The 16,540-nt window shown below is 41.6% G+C and overlaps 2 protein-coding genes across 2 annotated transcripts in view; one reads left to right on the top strand and one right to left on the bottom strand.

Moving 5' to 3' along the window:
* The first annotated feature begins 878 nt into the window (after window positions 1-878).
* LOC135498944 (pentatricopeptide repeat-containing protein 1, mitochondrial-like) lies at window positions 879-8,237 on the top strand. Its single transcript, XM_064789480.1, has 9 exons — window positions 879-896; window positions 1,279-2,129; window positions 2,566-2,689; window positions 3,639-3,779; window positions 4,295-4,615; window positions 4,974-5,696; window positions 6,049-6,165; window positions 6,950-7,132; window positions 7,651-8,237. Exons 2-9 carry the CDS (start codon window positions 1,279-1,281, stop codon window positions 7,882-7,884), a joined length of 2,694 nt encoding a protein of 897 aa, XP_064645550.1. The 5' UTR covers window positions 879-896; the 3' UTR covers window positions 7,885-8,237.
* A 3,589-nt stretch (window positions 8,238-11,826) lies between these two features.
* The window catches only part of LOC135487936 (E3 ubiquitin-protein ligase TRAF7-like), a 50,947-nt gene continuing 46,233 nt past the window's right edge, over window positions 11,827-16,540 (bottom strand). The window contains exon 19 of the mRNA XM_064772236.1: window positions 11,827-15,405. Coding sequence (XP_064628306.1) covers window positions 15,394-15,405 — 12 coding nt within the window. The 3' untranslated portion in view covers window positions 11,827-15,393. The remainder of the gene's footprint in view (window positions 15,406-16,540) is intronic.

Below are 16,540 nucleotides of genomic sequence, written 5' to 3' on the forward strand. Positions count from 1 at the left end.
TCACTTGAGTTCACATTGAATGGTTTTTCACCAGTGGTATGAATCCATATCTATAATGTGACATCAGTCAGTTGAGTTCTCAGATTATTGAATGGTTTATCTCCAGCATGAATCCTTATCACTCAGATGACCACAGTCACTCGAGTTTACATTGAATAATTTATCCCCAGTCAGTATGAATGGAATCAAGGCTTATCACCAGGGTGAATCCATATCTCTCATGTGAAAACACTACCGAACTGGAGCTGCATATTACGATGTTGTAGGCCTACGGTTTATCACAGCCACTGCTATTTGAATTGCTTACATATGAGTCTTCATAAATTCAACGATTCCATTAAAATAATGTAACAAACCTCGAGCAGGAAAATAACTCCATAAACCATATCATGATAATACTGAATATTGCTGTCGCGCCGCGCGCGTTCAAAAGTGCTTAGGCCCTACTCATATTTCCCGCTTTATAAATTTTGGCGACGTCACGACACAACCCTTGATGTGAAAAAGAAGATGTAATAAATCGCGCGCGTGATGGGAATTCCAAACGGGAATTCCCCAATATTTGCATTGACCGCACATGGCCATTCATTCATAGCATGCAAGTCATGGATATGGCGTAACTGTCCTTTTGGCGGATTTCCTCATGATCAGGTAATTTATTCGGTTGATTCATGATTCTTAGAACATCTTTGTGTATGTTGGGTATGCTTTAAATTCTAATGAACTGGTTGATATAGAGATCCCGTAACAAAGAATAATCATGCCATAATGCCTATTCAGCTCTGGGCTAACCTACTGGATTGGATGAGTGGTGTAGGCCTATGGTCCTAACCATAGTCAGTATTTCCAATTTTACTGTATTCGGGTGGAGAGTTGGACCAATTGGCAATTGTCCAGTATGTGGTGACCATGAAGCCATTGAAGGCCAAATTCAATGTTCTTATAGGCTATTTATAATAATACAGATTTTATAGAGTTTGAACTCTATGAGACCTTGAAAAGTAGCTCAGATGAAAATTATTGAAAATGAAAAGCAAGCCATTACCAGTAACCAGATGGCATGGTGACCATGCCATTGTCAGTTTTGACATTCCCGGATTCCGTCACTGCACTGGCACGGCACTGCTTAATGACATTTTCCATCCATTCACTCATGTCCTTTGTTGCCCCATGTGCACACACTGTTACCATGATATTGTCTTGATGCCGTTTTACCATTCTGTCCTAAAACTCGTCTTGATCACCTATCACGCCTATCAAACCATTTCCTTGTTACAGATGTTGAAGATGTTGAGATTGTCAAACCATGCTAACAAGTTCATGCCAGGAGGATCCTTCTCCAGAATCGACTCCTTCCTTTGCAAGCGATGGAAGGATTTGGGATACAGAAGTTGGGGGATTTTAACGTCATCGGGTCCATTGTATAAACCTCCAATTCAACAGTGTGCATGTCTTGCAACTGATTCTCAGGATAAGAAACCATTCCCTTTTACGAGGCGTGCAAGAGAGAGGATTAAATATCAGAAAAGCAACAAAACTCTGTTCGGACGGGAGAAAATTCAGAGGAATTTCTCAGAATTGGAAGTGGAGAATGACACTAGCTTATCAGAGTGTTTGAAAAGTCTAGATGAAAATGATCGGTTTGGGATGCTACCCTCAGTCGAGGAGGGCAGTGGTGATGTTAAGAGGAAGTCGGTTAAAAGTAATAGAAGCTCGACTGGTTTAGAACGGAGTGCCAAATCTAATAAGCTTAAATCTGGTGGAGGCGCGAAATCTCAAACCCGCAATTCCAGATCATCATCTAAGTCTGTGAACTTGGAAGCAGCTGATGCCACTGCCAAGATTTTAGGAGTCGATGGTATGGCGGATAAGTTTGGAAACTTTGATGCAAATTCACTGCACTCACGGAAAACAACGGAATGGAAATCAATAGATTCAAAGACCGAAACTTTTGGAAATGAATTTTCAAATTCTTCGATACACCTCAACATTGGTGCATCAGATGATGTACCACAACTCTCTAATTCAAGTCCAGTATCCCAAGAGTCTACTGATGCTTTTGGCACCATTGCTGAAGACTTTGAAAAGACGTTCCTCCGGCCAGGTCCCATCACCAAGGCAAATGCAGGGTATGTAACTTGTCCGTTGGACAAATCCGAAAAGGACTTAGTTATTGAATTTGTGGCAATAATTTGGGGGCAGAGGAAAATGCTATTATCAAGATAATTTTAAGGTGCTCATTTCACCTAAAACAAAAGTTCCCGCAAAGTCGTTGCTCCTAAACCAGATTGACGTTATTAACAAGAAAACACGAGTAATATATTGAAAACATCCAAGTTTGTCTGATATGTAGTCTCACGGTAGAAGTTAACTGGAAAAATCAACCTTCTAGCTTGATGAAATTGAGACGACTGACGTTCATTCTGGGTAAAATATTTACCAGAAAATAGCAGGTGAAGGTGTTAAGATGACTACATTTTGAATATGACTTTTGTCAGAAACGCATCGTTCGCTGCATGTTTCTGCTTTCATGTGTGATGTAAAACTGAGAGTGCATTTTTTCAGGTTGAGGTCGGAGGAAGGTGCAGTAGCAGACGACGACTTCCACCTTCGACTATCGAAAGACAACCGGAGGCACGAGCAGAACTGGTATGAACGGCGCCTGGAGAAATTATCAAAGGACGGACAGGTCAGTACACGACGAGAAGCTGTCATATCAAAATGTCTGGAAATCATCAGACCTGATGGTTTCAAAAAGGATCCTTGAGGCCAGCTACTGTAAGCTGTCTACGTGCAAAGCAGAATGCCAGACTCTCAAAAAAACCTGTATACACTCAAAACCTGTATACATTCAAAAATCCTGTATACATTCAACAGAACCTGTATACACTCAAAAGAACCTGTAAACACTCAAAAAACCTGTATTATATACACTCAAAAGACCTGTATACACTCAAAAGACCTGTATACATTCAAAAAACCTGTATACACTCAATAGAACCTGTATACACTCGGAAGAACCTGTATATACTCAAAAAGCCTGTATACACTCAACAGAACCAGTATACACTCAACAGAACCTGTGTACACTCAAAATAACCTGTATACACTCAAAAGACCTGCATACACTCAAAAAGCCTGTATACACTCAATGGAACCTGTATACACTCAAAAGAACATGTACATGTACATGTATACACTCAATGATAATGTGCTCATGTCGAAGGAGCCCCGTTGGTGTACTGGCTTGGGTCTCTGACTAGGTGTCATGAGGTTCCCTGGTGTGATGCCCACTGTTGGCAGGAGACTTTAGACAAGTCTCCTTTACTCCACGCAGGTGTATAAATGGTTAACACTAAACAGTTTGAAGTGCTCAGGTTGCAGCAGTGATTGAGCAGCTCATCTGAGTACTTTTGAAAGATTTCAGAATACATTGGTGTTAAAGTGTAAAGTTGGATGTTGGCCTCTACTATTGTTGACTCCTATGCAGTCCATATCGTCATCCTGATTGTCCTTCCTCCACCAGGCAACAAGACAAGGCTGGTCCACTGCTTCCGGAGTGTACTACTATTGTCGATAACAGACTATAAACTCAAGACGGTAACTTTAGAAATTAATCTTTCTTGTTCTAATTCTAGGTTATTGAAGCCTTGGACTTCCTGGAGAAAACCATGATAGAGAAAGACAGAGTGATGCCCACAGCTTTTGCCTATACTGTCGTGATTGATGCCTTGGCCAAATATGGCTATCCAGAAGGCGCTTTCAGGCTATTCAGAAAGGTATAGAATCTACTGATCAGGGCCTATCACTTTTGCTTTTATGTGAAGTGGATTTCACACGACCAGTGATTCATATCGGCCTGCTTTTTACATTTTCTGGGGCGGTGAAAATGAACCTTCTCATTTCCTGTTTTAAGTCTGGCGCAGATGAGTTAGCGAGATTAGGCCTGCTGAACATGTGGACAATAGGGCTCGTAATATCAGAGACTTGCGTAATACTTGATGATTCATCAATTCCTTAATACCGACTATGGCATAGGAAAGGCATCATTGTATTGTTCATTATAAAATTTGCTTTAAACCTAATACAAAACTAGACATTTTGTTAAATGTAATATGTAAGCTCATGGATTGTGCGTTTTGAGCTTGGACGCATGCAGGGATGCCATTTCCAGTGGAGATGCGGGCATGAGGCAACTAGAGTGGCATCACTGGGCCCACAATACCCACTAGGAATGCCGCCACTGCATATTGGAAAACTATAATCATCTTCTTTGATTATATGTACATTTCAGATGTTGGCATACAAGTTGACACCACACGACCACACCTACACTGCCCTCTTTAACGCCTGTGCTAACTGCCCAGATAAAGCAACGGGACGAAAATATGCCGATCGGTTCAGAGAGACACTTGCCAAGAAGGACATCCTTCCCAACAGAACAACATACAAAGCTATGATGAAAGCGTTTGCGATGTTCGGCGACTTGCAGGCGACGTTTGCGCTGGCCGACGAACTGTATGAGAAGCGCGGGAGGATTGATCACGATTCGTTCAGTCACATGTTGATGGGGGCGATATCGGATGGGGCGGCGGGATTCAAACATGCTGTCGAGGTGAGATGATGGTGTTAAAGCATCACTGAATGCTGAAGACATCTTCACAGTGTGAATTTGGGACCTCGTTTTTTGCTTTGATTTGTACACTTCAACACTGGTTGAGTGGTTCAATACCCTCTGGATCAGCAGTTGCCAGAATTTCTGCAGGGGAGGTTGTTTTACCTGAGGGAAGTTTTTTCTCTCCGAAAGATGTCTTTTAGCACTGGGGATTTTGACTGCCATATTCAAAGATTTTTACTGAAAAGTTGGATCATTTGTATCCCCGACCCCCCCCTTGCCTATGATCAAATATTTTTAAGGTGAATGAGCACAAGCGCAAGCACCTGTTAATACTCTTATTGTGTTGTCATTGCAGGTTTTCCGGTCTATTAGGAAACATGGCCTGACTCCATCGATTACCCATTATAACCTTCTGCTGAGAGCCATGAGGGACTGTGGCGTAGGCTCCCAGGAGTTCCTCTATCAACTCCTAGGGGGCGGTGCATCAACATCTATATCTAGTGGCGACAAAATGGACCAGGAGCAGATATCACTTGAACGAAATCTTCAAAAACGTATTGGGGTTTCGAGCGGGGAGAAGTCAACGATAAACGAAAATGTTCCAGAAACTGAGTCGACAATAAACAAGGATGTTTCAATAATGAACAAGGATGTTTCAACCATGAACAAGGAAGTTTCACTAAATGTGACAACCAGACAAAAAGGTAGCAGCGAAATGACTGAAAAAAATATCAAAAGTTTCTTGGAGGTTTCTTCCAATTGTTTGTCGAAGATCCCAGATATCATGAGCCCTAATCCTGATACCAGCCAGATGATTTCAGTATCGGATATCAAGACGTCTGCTGACCGCTTGGAGCTGGTTGGGGGAGTCCCCGGGCTGTTGGCTCACATGCAGCGCGATGGCGTAACACCTGATATAAAGACGTTGACTATTCTGTTAGATGTGATGCCATCTGATACTCGTGTGGAAGAGATGCTCGTTGCGACATTGGGAGATTTGAAAGTCGTCCCAGATACGGGATTCTTCAATATCTTGATGAGGAAACGTGTTTTCAGACAAGACTATTTGACAGCTAGGGTTAGTTGCTTTTAAAAACAGTTATGGTTTTGTCTTTTTATGTCCCCTGTGGAGATAAAGCAAATCTCTTCAATGTTATAAAGATATTGATAGTGATGCTGATGGGAGTAAATTTCATTATTGAAACCGTCCATGGTACATGACATTGTGAAATCATTGCATCATGACGCAGCAAGTTTTTTATGTTGCACATCGTGACTGAATTATTGATCAGTTGATTCTGGTATTTTCATGGGCGTGTGATTACTCCACGATTCCTTGAGTAAGATTTCAGTCAGGGTGGCCTGAGTTGGCAGACATGAAACAAGTGTATATACAGATAAAAAAATGTTACCTTTTCCTCTCATTTCAGTCAGTACTAGACCATTTAGTCACCTTTAACCTGGCACCTGATATAAAGACGTTTGCTATCTTTGCCCTAACATGCCGCAAGAAGAAAGAGGCATTTGTATTGTTGAATGATATGCAGGTTAGTTGGCAATGATTGCTTCTCCTTCAATAGAGGATCACTGCGTTTCAAACTCGCCTGTCTGCAGATTATCACAGGTGCCTGCGACAAAATCAATCGACTTGTTTTATCTTATCATATACTGAAGATCACATACATAGTAGATCACTGTGACAAGTGATTTTATCTGCAGACAGGCAATCTTTTTAAGTGATGAATTGTTGCTGTGATAAAAATTGCTTGTCTGCAGTGCCCTTTAGGACATGAGAGAGGTTGCGCACAGACTTGACTCCCTCTCCCCCTGTGAGCAAAACTTGGAGTTGGAGCTGGATTGGGGAGGTGGACCAGCAGGCAGCGCACAACCCACAACATCATTTGATGTGGTCTCGACAACGAATATATGGTGTAAAGATATCAAAACGCAATATGATGCATAAGGCACTGAATGGGACTGGGGAGTCGCTTCTGACTTCAAGGCTATCACATCTGTTTTACAACCTAGTTTGCCGAGGACGACAGAAAAACCCCGTGTCGACTGATGCCCCAATACAAGGGAGTGGAATCGCCTTGCAGTATGAGTTTGATTACCTCCGTATTTTGAGAGCTCTGCTGTTGATACTCAGTAGAAATCTCCAAGTTTGCCGTCTGCTTCAATGAAAATTGATGTTGTGCGTTTGTAAATGAGCTCCATATTTGATCAGAATAAATTCAGAAGAGCAGACTGTATCTGTATTCCTCTGACGAATGCCAAAGTGAGCCCAATGAGATTGTTGCACCTGTCTTTGACTTTTTACTTCTACTCCAGAACATTGGCATTGAGCCCACCCCTGAGGTGATGGGTCACTTTTCTCGGGCTTCTAACATGGACTTCGACTACATGCTGGCAATCATAATCTACATGAGTAAACATGGCATAAAACCCAACGAACAGTTCCTCCGATTGACAGAGAAAAGAATCAAGCAAGCAAAGAGGTTTATAGTTGAAAAGGTAAGGTAACTCTCTTTTTTTCATGTTTGCTCTGGTCAGGGGAGGAGGGTGAGGACTTTTGCTAACTCCTTGCAGACCACACAGTGAGTTGCGTACCTTTTTAGGGCCTGTGCAGAATTTGCAATGACAACGCCAACAGCTTTTCCTATCAACAGCAGGCATGCAAGTGTAGACTCTCTAACCAGTCTCCTTCATTCACTTGTACAGAGACTGGTACTTGACGGCATTTCACTCGTCATGAACAAGATTTGGGGGCCTTGGCTTCCAGTGTCCGGTCACGTGTTTTACACAAAGATGGGTAACCTCAAGCCAAGTGAAAAACCAGGAATACCATAGTGCGCTCAGTATTGACAGTGCATCCACTGTATGCACTGAAAATGTATGGCTCGCCTTGGGTAAATCTACAAGGCCTCCTCGACACGCCGCTGCTTGATCTTGGAATAAAGTGTATTATCTTATTGTTGTTTACGTTGGTTTGAATAAAAATTTTCAATATCTTCTGCTCTTTTACTTGACAGGAACGAGGAGGAGACGTCCCGTATTATGCAAGATCTGATCGTTTCGACACTGAATTTGGCGATTTCTTGAAGAACTACAGGACGTGGTTAATGGTAATGGATGTCCAGCGTCCAGATCCTTATTGGAAAATGTTCAAAGATCGCGACGAGGCCGTGGAAGAGAAGAAACGTAGGGCGGAAGACATGAAGAAATCGGTGTACTTCAGGGCGGATGCAACTGCGAGTGAATTGTGAGCGGACATATCTTGAGAATCTATAAACTAAATTGTTGTGGTTTGCATGAGATTACTTGACCGTGCAAATGAAATGTGACAGGCCGAGCTGTGGCTGAGTATTTGCTCAACTCTTGAGTGTATTTTGGATGGGTATGATGCAAAAGTCTGTCACTCAACCGGACAATCATCATGGAAATTCGAATAGTGTTATTCGAGGAATGATTATGTGTTTGGGAATACTGAAAGCTGTGCATGGCTTAATCATGGTATCCTCAAATGTGGTGCGCATTTCAGGGCTCGAAAACTAGTGAACTTTAAAAACAGCCCTGAAATATACTGAATGTTTCTGTGATTGTTTTGAATAAAAGTTTATTCGCCTAGATCATTGTTGTTGCTTGATTTGTTCAAATTGGTAAATGCTGGAAGGGAATTTTTAAGCCGAGTCCCGAATTATTGACTCCAGGTACTGTGGTTCTTCCCTGAAGAGCCCAGAAAACAAGTGCCTTTTGTCGCTACGACCTGCAATTTCTATTGCAACGTAAGGGGTAAAAAGGTCGCGCGTCTGCAAATAAAACCAGTGATAGCTTGGTTTGATGCTGATCTCGGGTCACAGCGATTGCCGTCCTGTAGTTGCTCTGGCTGTTGTTCCATACAAGTTGTCCCAAAACCATGTACTACAGTACTCTGTCCTAGCAATCCGGGTCTGCAAAACCATGTACTACAGTACTCTGTCCTAGCAATCCGGGTCTGCAAAACCATGTACTACAGTACTCTGTCCTAGCAATCCGGGTCTGCAAAACCATGTACTACAGTACTCTGTCCTAGCAATCCGGGTCTGCAAAACCATGTACTACAGTACTCTGTCCTAGCAAACTAGGTCTGCAAAACCATGTCCTGCAGTACTCGGTCCCAGCAAACTAGTCTAGTTGTACCGTGAGAGGAGTCCTCGGTACAAATTTCTTTGGTTGTTTCTGGCTGTCCTACCATTCAGGTTGTACCTTGAGATGGGTCCTCAATACCGTGCACTGTGTTTGTTTCTGGCTGTCCTACAATTTAGGTTGTATCTTGAGATGGGTCCTCAATACCGTGCACTGTGGTTGTTTCTGGCTGTCCTACCATTCAGGTTGTACCATGAGATGGGTCCTCAATACGGTGCACTGTGGTTGTTTCTGGCTGTCCTACCATTCAGATTGTACCTTGAGATGGGTCCTCAATACCATACATTGTGGTTGTTTCTGGCTGTCCTACCATTCAGGTTATACCTTGAGATGGGTCCTCAATACCGTAAACTGGTTGTTTCTGTCCTACCATTTAGGTTGTACCATGAGATGGGTCCTCAATACGGTGCACTGTGGTTGTTTCTGGCTGTCCAACCATTCAGGTTGTACCTTGAGATGGGTCCTCAATACGGTGCACTGTGGTTGTTTCTGGCTGTCCAACCATTCAGGTTGTACCATGAGATGGGTCCTCAATACGGTGCACTGTGGTTGTTTCTGGCTGTCCAACCATTCAGGTTGTACCTTGAGATGGGTCCTCAATACGGTGCACTGTGGTTGTTTCTGGCTGTCCTACCATTCAGGTTGTACCATGAGATGGGTCCTCAATACTGTGCACTGTGGTTATTTCTGGCTGTCCTACCATTCAGGTTGTACCTTGAGATGGGTCCTCAATACGGTGCACTGTGGTTGTTTCTGGCTGTCCTACCATTCAGGTTGTACCTTGAGATGGGTCCTCAATACGGTGCACTGTGGTTGTTTCTGTCCTACCATTCAGGTTGTACCTTGAGATGGGTACTCAATACGGTGCACTGTGGTTGTTTCTGTCCTACCATTCAGGTTGTACCTTGAGATGGGTACTCAATACGGTGCACTGTGGTTGTTTCTGTCCTACCATTCAGGTTGTACCATGAGATGGGTCGTCAATACTGTGCACTGTGGTTTTTTCTGGCTGTCCGACCATTCAGGTTGTAACTTGAGATGGGTCCTCAATTCCATGTCCTGTGGTTGTTCTTGCTGGCCTCATACACAGGCTCTTCTGGTATACAGGGTGTACCATGAGAAGAGTCCTCAATATTATGTCCTGTGGTTGTACTGGCTTTGCTGGTATACAGGGTGTACCATGAGACGAGTCCTCAATATTATGTCCTGTGGTTGTACTGGCTTTGGTGGTATACAGGGTGTACCATGAGAAGAGTCCTCAATATTATGTCCTGTGGTTGTACTGGCTTTGCTGGTATACAGGGTGTACCATGAGACGAGCCCTCAATATTATGTCCTGTGGTTGTACTGGCTTTGCTGGTATACAGGGTGTACCATGAGACGAGTCCTCAATATTATGTCCTGTGGTTGTACTGGCTTTGGTGGTATACAGGGTGTACCATGAGACGAGCCCTCAATATTATGTCCTGTGGTTGTACTGGCTTTGCTGGTATACAGGGTGTACCATGAGACGAGCCCTCAATATTATGTCCTGTGGTTGTACTGGCTTTGGTGGTATACAGGGTGTACCATGAGACGAGCCCTCAATATTATGTCCTGTGGTTGTACTGGCTTTGCTGGTATACAGGGTGTACCATGAGACGAGCCCTCAATATTATGTCCTGTGGTTGTACTGGCTTTGGTGGTATACAGGGTGTACCATGAGACGAGCCCTCAATATTATGTCCTGTGGTTGTACTGGCTTTGCTGGTATACAGGGTGTACCATGAGACGAGCCCTCAATATTATGTCCTGTGGTTGTACTGGCTTTGCTGGTATACAGGGTGTACCATGAGACGAGTCCTCAATATTATGTCCTGTGGTTGTACTGGCTTTGCTGGTATACAGGGTGTACCATGAGACGAGCCCTCAATATTATGTCCTGTGGTTGTACTTGCTCTCCCGGTATACAGGGTGTACCATGAGACGAGTCCTCAATATTATGTCCTGTGGTTGTACTGGCTCTCCCGGTATACAGGGTGTACCATGAGACAAGTCCTCAATATTATGACCTGTGGTTGTACTGGCTCTCCTGGTATACAGGGTGTACCATGAGAAGAGACCTCAATATTATGTCCTGTGGTTGTACTGGCTGGCCTAGTACACAGTTTATACCATCAGAGGAGTCCTCAATACCACATCATATGGGCAGAGCCATATCAGTCCTGGTGTCATGGTCATAGAACCCGTATCAGCCAGAGGGCGTATAGGACTATCTCATATGATACTTCACAATAACCTACTTGACAATCTATAGAGCACTATCAAGATATTTCACAATAACCTACTTGATAACCTATTGAAAATGATTGAGAAACTTGGGAATACCCATGGGGAATACACAAATTCACGGGTATTCCCCAAGGGTATTCCCAAAATTAATGGGTATTCCCAAATTCATAAGTTGCGTGTACACCACGAAATATTGGTGGACCAATTGCACGTACACCACCACATTGCCGTGACAAATTTGTTCGGCAATCCAATGACAAATTTGTTCGGCAAGCCTCTACAAATTGCCGGGCGAATTTGTCCCATCAAGCTTGATGGGCGAATTTGTCCCATCAAGCTTGATGGGCGAATTTGTCCCATTAAGCTTGATGGTCCAAATTCGCCCGGCTTGTTAAAAGCTCGGCTTTGTCGTGGTGTACGCGCTCATGGATCGGCAATTAGCTTGTTAGATGGTTCGGCGACAGGCGGCACCTTTGAAATGGCGCTTTCTGCACATGCAATTTATTGTTTGCGCGCCATCTGTTGCCGGATTTTATAACTAGCTGCAGCGGTGGTGTACGCGCTTGATGGATTTTCGATGGTGCGGCATTGGTTCGTGAACCAAGATTGGTGGTCCATTTTCAGGTGGTGTACGCGCGGCTATTGACTTAAGACTCAGAAAAGCAAAAACAAGAGAGAAAGTTATATACATATTATCATCATTATTTTTCTGAAAATATATACATTTCATTGTTTATCAGATATACACTATATTTTTATCATTTCATTAGAATACATATACAAATCTTATTTGCTATTAGAAATCCTCATTTAGCTTGTCAATAATTCTGAAGAGGCACTTCCTTGACTGATTCGTTTCATTTTTTATACACCTTGGCCCCAGGTGGTGTCCCTAGGCTACGTCTCACCAACTTCAACGTTAAGACATTCTGTCATGGCGTGAAATTTCTCGGTACATTTTTACATATGGAATTTCTTTCGCAGTGGATTTAAATCCTTTCTTCTGAAGACATAGGCATTTGTTTTTCACAGATGAATAAATGATAAATAAAACTACATGATCAGCGAGAAAAGAACCCTATGTCTTCATAAATGAATGGTCCCCGGGTATCGCCTTGAGACGTACGGTGGCAGGAGCTTCCTTGTGCTGGTGACTAGACTTTGGAATGAGCTCAGTCATGATATTCAAAAGGCTAAGACTGTTACCATTTTCAGGCGTGGGCTAAAAACCCAGCTGTTCAGACAATGTTGTTGAAGCGCTGCATTTATACAGGGTGGGTCAGAATTATTCTCCTCTGGACAATAGAATTCTATTGTGTATCCATTGTGTGAGGGAAAATAATTCTGGGCCACCCTGTAGAGCAAAGTCATTTTGAATTTTGCGGTATATGAGTGTAAACTTCACTCATCATTCATTTCATTTTTATACATTGCGTACATTTCAAGCATTATAGGTCCTTGGTGGCGTACCCAGGAACGAAAAAAAAGTGACATCACCACCTGCCTTGGCCCAGTTGTTCAAACTCAAAAGCGTATTGTCTTTTATAGTATGTTATAATATACTTATTTACAGATCAGTAAAAACGTATTTACAGATCAGTAAAAATGGCCATTTCCGATATTTGAGGGCAATACCTTTTTCTCTGGGCAGTCAATCCTACTTTCATATGACTTCCTGTATTCATTGAATGATGTTTCTACACAAAGCCAGACAGATGTTTTCAGATGTTTTTTTTACACAACTTCGACTATTGGGGGGCGTAGCAACAACCCAGTTTAATACACATGCATTATGTAAAAGACTATACATTTTTGCACCGCACATAAAAGTAGTAGCAGTTAAAAAAATAATACTCTGCAGTTTAAGCTTTTCTTTTTTGCTTCTTTAAATGGCCTGAACGAACCAAATTCCAGCTCCAAAAAACACTAGCAATTGACAATTGCCAATAACAAGTTTTGATATTTGTGAGGTTCAGATGTTTATCAGACAACGAGAACAATGTGGCATTTTGACGGGGCAGCGGTAGTGCAGTGCAAGAGAGTCGGCCTCATGATCAGGAGGTCGTGGGTTCGACTCCCGGCCGAGTCACTGCTTAGTTCCCCTACTGGTCGAGTTCAAGTGAGCACCTTCTGGTTGCTCCTTGAAACCTCTGATTAATTTCTGTGGAGACCGGGGTAATAATATGATATCCCAAAGCGCTTTGAGCGAGAACTATAGTGTCACGGAATTGCGCTATATAAAAGACTCATTTTTATTATAATGTGGCATTTTGACGATGACAGATATTGCATTGCCTGTCGTAAAAAATGCACTGAAACCATGCATATTCAATGTCTGGTATGCCTGGTAACAATCAATTTGACTTGATGATTTAAACCAGAGAAACAACCTGTTCTCGGATCCATATCTGAACTAACAACTGCATTGCTTGCATCAGTAATATCTGCTTGTCCAAAGTAGTCAGGGTACAAGGTCTGGTGTGTTGACGCGCACAGCAAAAACGACCATTACAATCAAGGAATAAAAAAAATAACTGTTGGCACAAAAAGGCGCTGGACTCCACCTTTCTGTCAAAGAAGCTAAAACCACACAGGGTGAAATTGACATACATGTAAATGTAAGTAAAGAATTGCTAAGCTTTATCAAAGAAATGACATGATGGAATATTAAAATTGGGGCTTTCAGGCCAACTCGACATGCAGTTATAGAAAATAAGCGAGCAATGATTTGGATTGAACTTGATATATGATGTACAGCTACATGTAAAGGCCATGTTAAAAATTAAGCTTGGGTGTACCAACCAGATGAAAAAAACACTGTGATCCTCTGGACAGAACAATTTTCAAAGGCCTACGCTGTAAGTTAAAGATTTTAAAATTTGTAACAAGATTTTAAAATTTGTAACAAGATTTTAAAATTTCCAACAAGATATACACGCACTGAACTTTCAGCAAATATAGAAATACACAATGTACTATGAAAACCAAGTTTCAGCGAATTTGTATGCATAATAGTAACTGCACTATGGCATTGTGTATAAATGCATTTCTATTTTCCTAGACCACCAATGATTAAGAACAGCGCACCCTTTAAAGAGACAGTTTAAAGAGTGATTATGCAATTTATACAAAATATATGGTTATCAAATAATCAGTCAGGCAACAATTCCAATTTGTAAGTTGGCCCCAAATTGAGTTATTGCGCTCACTTGCAAATTTTTTGCCAGTATCTTTAAAGTAGGTAGCATACACTCTTAAAACCTTTCTGAACATACATAGAGTAGGATACCTAGAGTTTCCACTGTTTTTGCTTTCATTTGCAGATGTGCCTTCCATTTTCCTGGTGCAAGTTGAACGCGTATATGCTAAAATTTGATGTGCTAAATCAATCATGGTAGAAATCCATCCAATCCATCTAATTTTCTCATCACAGATTGAAGAATTCTGAATAAAACAATGGAAGGAGATATTTTCCCAACTTTACCGAGATTTCAGTACAATAAAATATTTGTTCTATAAAATCTAGAGGCCACTTTCACAATTTCTAAAAGTTACTCTTCCCAAAATATTTGCCACTGAAAAATCTTTACACAATTGTATGTGTTTCAGTATGACATTTGTAAAATATACATATTTAAAGCAATACAGTGTTCATTTTCACAATTTTCAAAATCACTTTCCAATATAATCTCCGAAAGAAGTTTGGAAACAGAAAGGCAAAGAGAAGCTCGGCGTAACTGAAGACTTCTCTTTTACCAGATGACAAATTGCCCCATTTTACCGTACCTTTCCTTTCTACCAACTGGAAAAGAATTGCCCCATGTAACCATATATTTCTTCTTTACCAGTTCCATCTTTTTGCAGCTATTCTGTACAACTACGGGAAAAAAAGAGTCCCTTGTGATCAGCATAATCTTTTTATATCAACTGGCAAATAACTGCCCCAAGTTACCATACAATTGTTTTTACTAACTGGCAAATAATTGCCCCATGTTACTGTTTCTTCCGTTTATCATTAACTGCAAAGAAGTGTCAATGGTACTACAGTTTTCTATCTCACCAACTAGCAAAGAATATTGCCCCATGTTAAATGTATGTTTCATAGTAACAAACTGGCAAATAACTGCCCCATGTTACTCTATCTTGTTTGGTAACCAACTGAAAAAAGAACTACCCCATGCTACTGTAGCTCAATTCTACCACCACGAAAGAGTCGGCCCCATTTGGGCAGAGTTTTCCTTCTTTCACTAGCTGAGACAGAATCCATGAGACTTTGTGCTTGTTTTAATACTGTTAGAAATCACATCAGCATCGTGTGGTTACTGCCAGACCTGAAACGGAAAGATTAAATTTCAAAAAGATCTATAAAATAAGCAAGCAATAAGGAACCTGCACAACAAAACCTGCCAATAGGGGGCCCTGCAGGTAAGTGGACCGTGGTTGTAATGAGAAAGCCATTTCCTGGGTCAATGATAATTGAATATTTCATCCCTTAATTACTCTACATGGGGAAATAGCACTAAAAATATTTTATTGGTCCTTTTATTCTATTTTGATGAGTTTTAGGGAGAAAATCAACAAAACTTAATTTTGATGGAAAATGCACTAGAAGTGTACCTTTTAGTACTGGTGCTGCCATCTGGATTTTTAATTGTGCAGGGAAATGAAAAATGGGGAACCTGCATTCCTTGGTGGGACTATGAGCATTTGAACTTTGTTGCCTACCATCAGCAATGCAAACTTCATAACAAGTACAGTAGAACCTCTCTATTAAGGACACCCTCGGGACTGACAAATACTCTCCTCAATAGAGAGGTGTCCTGATTAGAGAGGTCAAATTCAATGGAAACAACAAATTTGGGCCTAAAACTAGTGTCCTTACTTTCGGAGGTTCCACTCCACATGAAAACAGTAACACAAATCGACCAAAACCCCTCAGCCTATTGAGGTTCAAGGTGAGATAATGGAGAAGTGGGCTTGGAGCAGCATTCATGAGATATACAATGGCTGATATTTATAAAAGACTAGTAAATGCTTTTCATGTAAATTTTCACCAGCCATCTCTGTAGAAAACTGTAGTAAAAGCATTTACTAGTCTTTATAAATATTAGCCAATGTAGCCAAAAGTAGTCTGTGACAAAGCGCCACCTGCTTGACTGATTGTAGGAGGGAATCATCAAACTGCTAAAAGGCACAATTGCACTATAGGTCATCATACCACCCAAAATAAAAAGCCTTTAACTTGGACAGTTTAGGAGATATGCTCTGGACGCTAATAAACATGATGAAGGCAAATTACACTATTTGACCTCGGCGACCTTGAAAAGTAGGTCAAATCAAAAACTTTGGTATGTGATGTGAAGTATCCGCAGCGAAAATGTCATGATTTTAGCTGGCAGCGTTCATGAGATATGTCAATGACACCAGTATATCATTCTTATCATACTGCTATAAATCTCATTTCTC

The sequence above is a fragment of the Lineus longissimus genome, chromosome 1 (assembly GCF_910592395.1).
Source record: "Lineus longissimus chromosome 1, tnLinLong1.2, whole genome shotgun sequence".
Lineage (NCBI taxonomy): Eukaryota > Metazoa > Nemertea > Pilidiophora > Heteronemertea > Lineidae > Lineus > Lineus longissimus.

Bases quoted from the DNA above. Each gene is read 5' to 3' on its own strand.
- LOC135498944 (XM_064789480.1), top strand. From the start codon at position 1,279: ATGTTGAAGATGTTGAGATTGTCAAACCATGCTAACAAGTTCATGCCA. The intron at 2,130-2,565 runs GTATGTAACTTG...GCATTTTTTCAG, and splicing joins ATCACCAAGGCAAATGCAGG to GTTGAGGTCGGAGGAAGGTG. The intron at 7,133-7,650 runs GTAAGGTAACTC...TTTACTTGACAG, and splicing joins AGAGGTTTATAGTTGAAAAG to GAACGAGGAGGAGACGTCCC.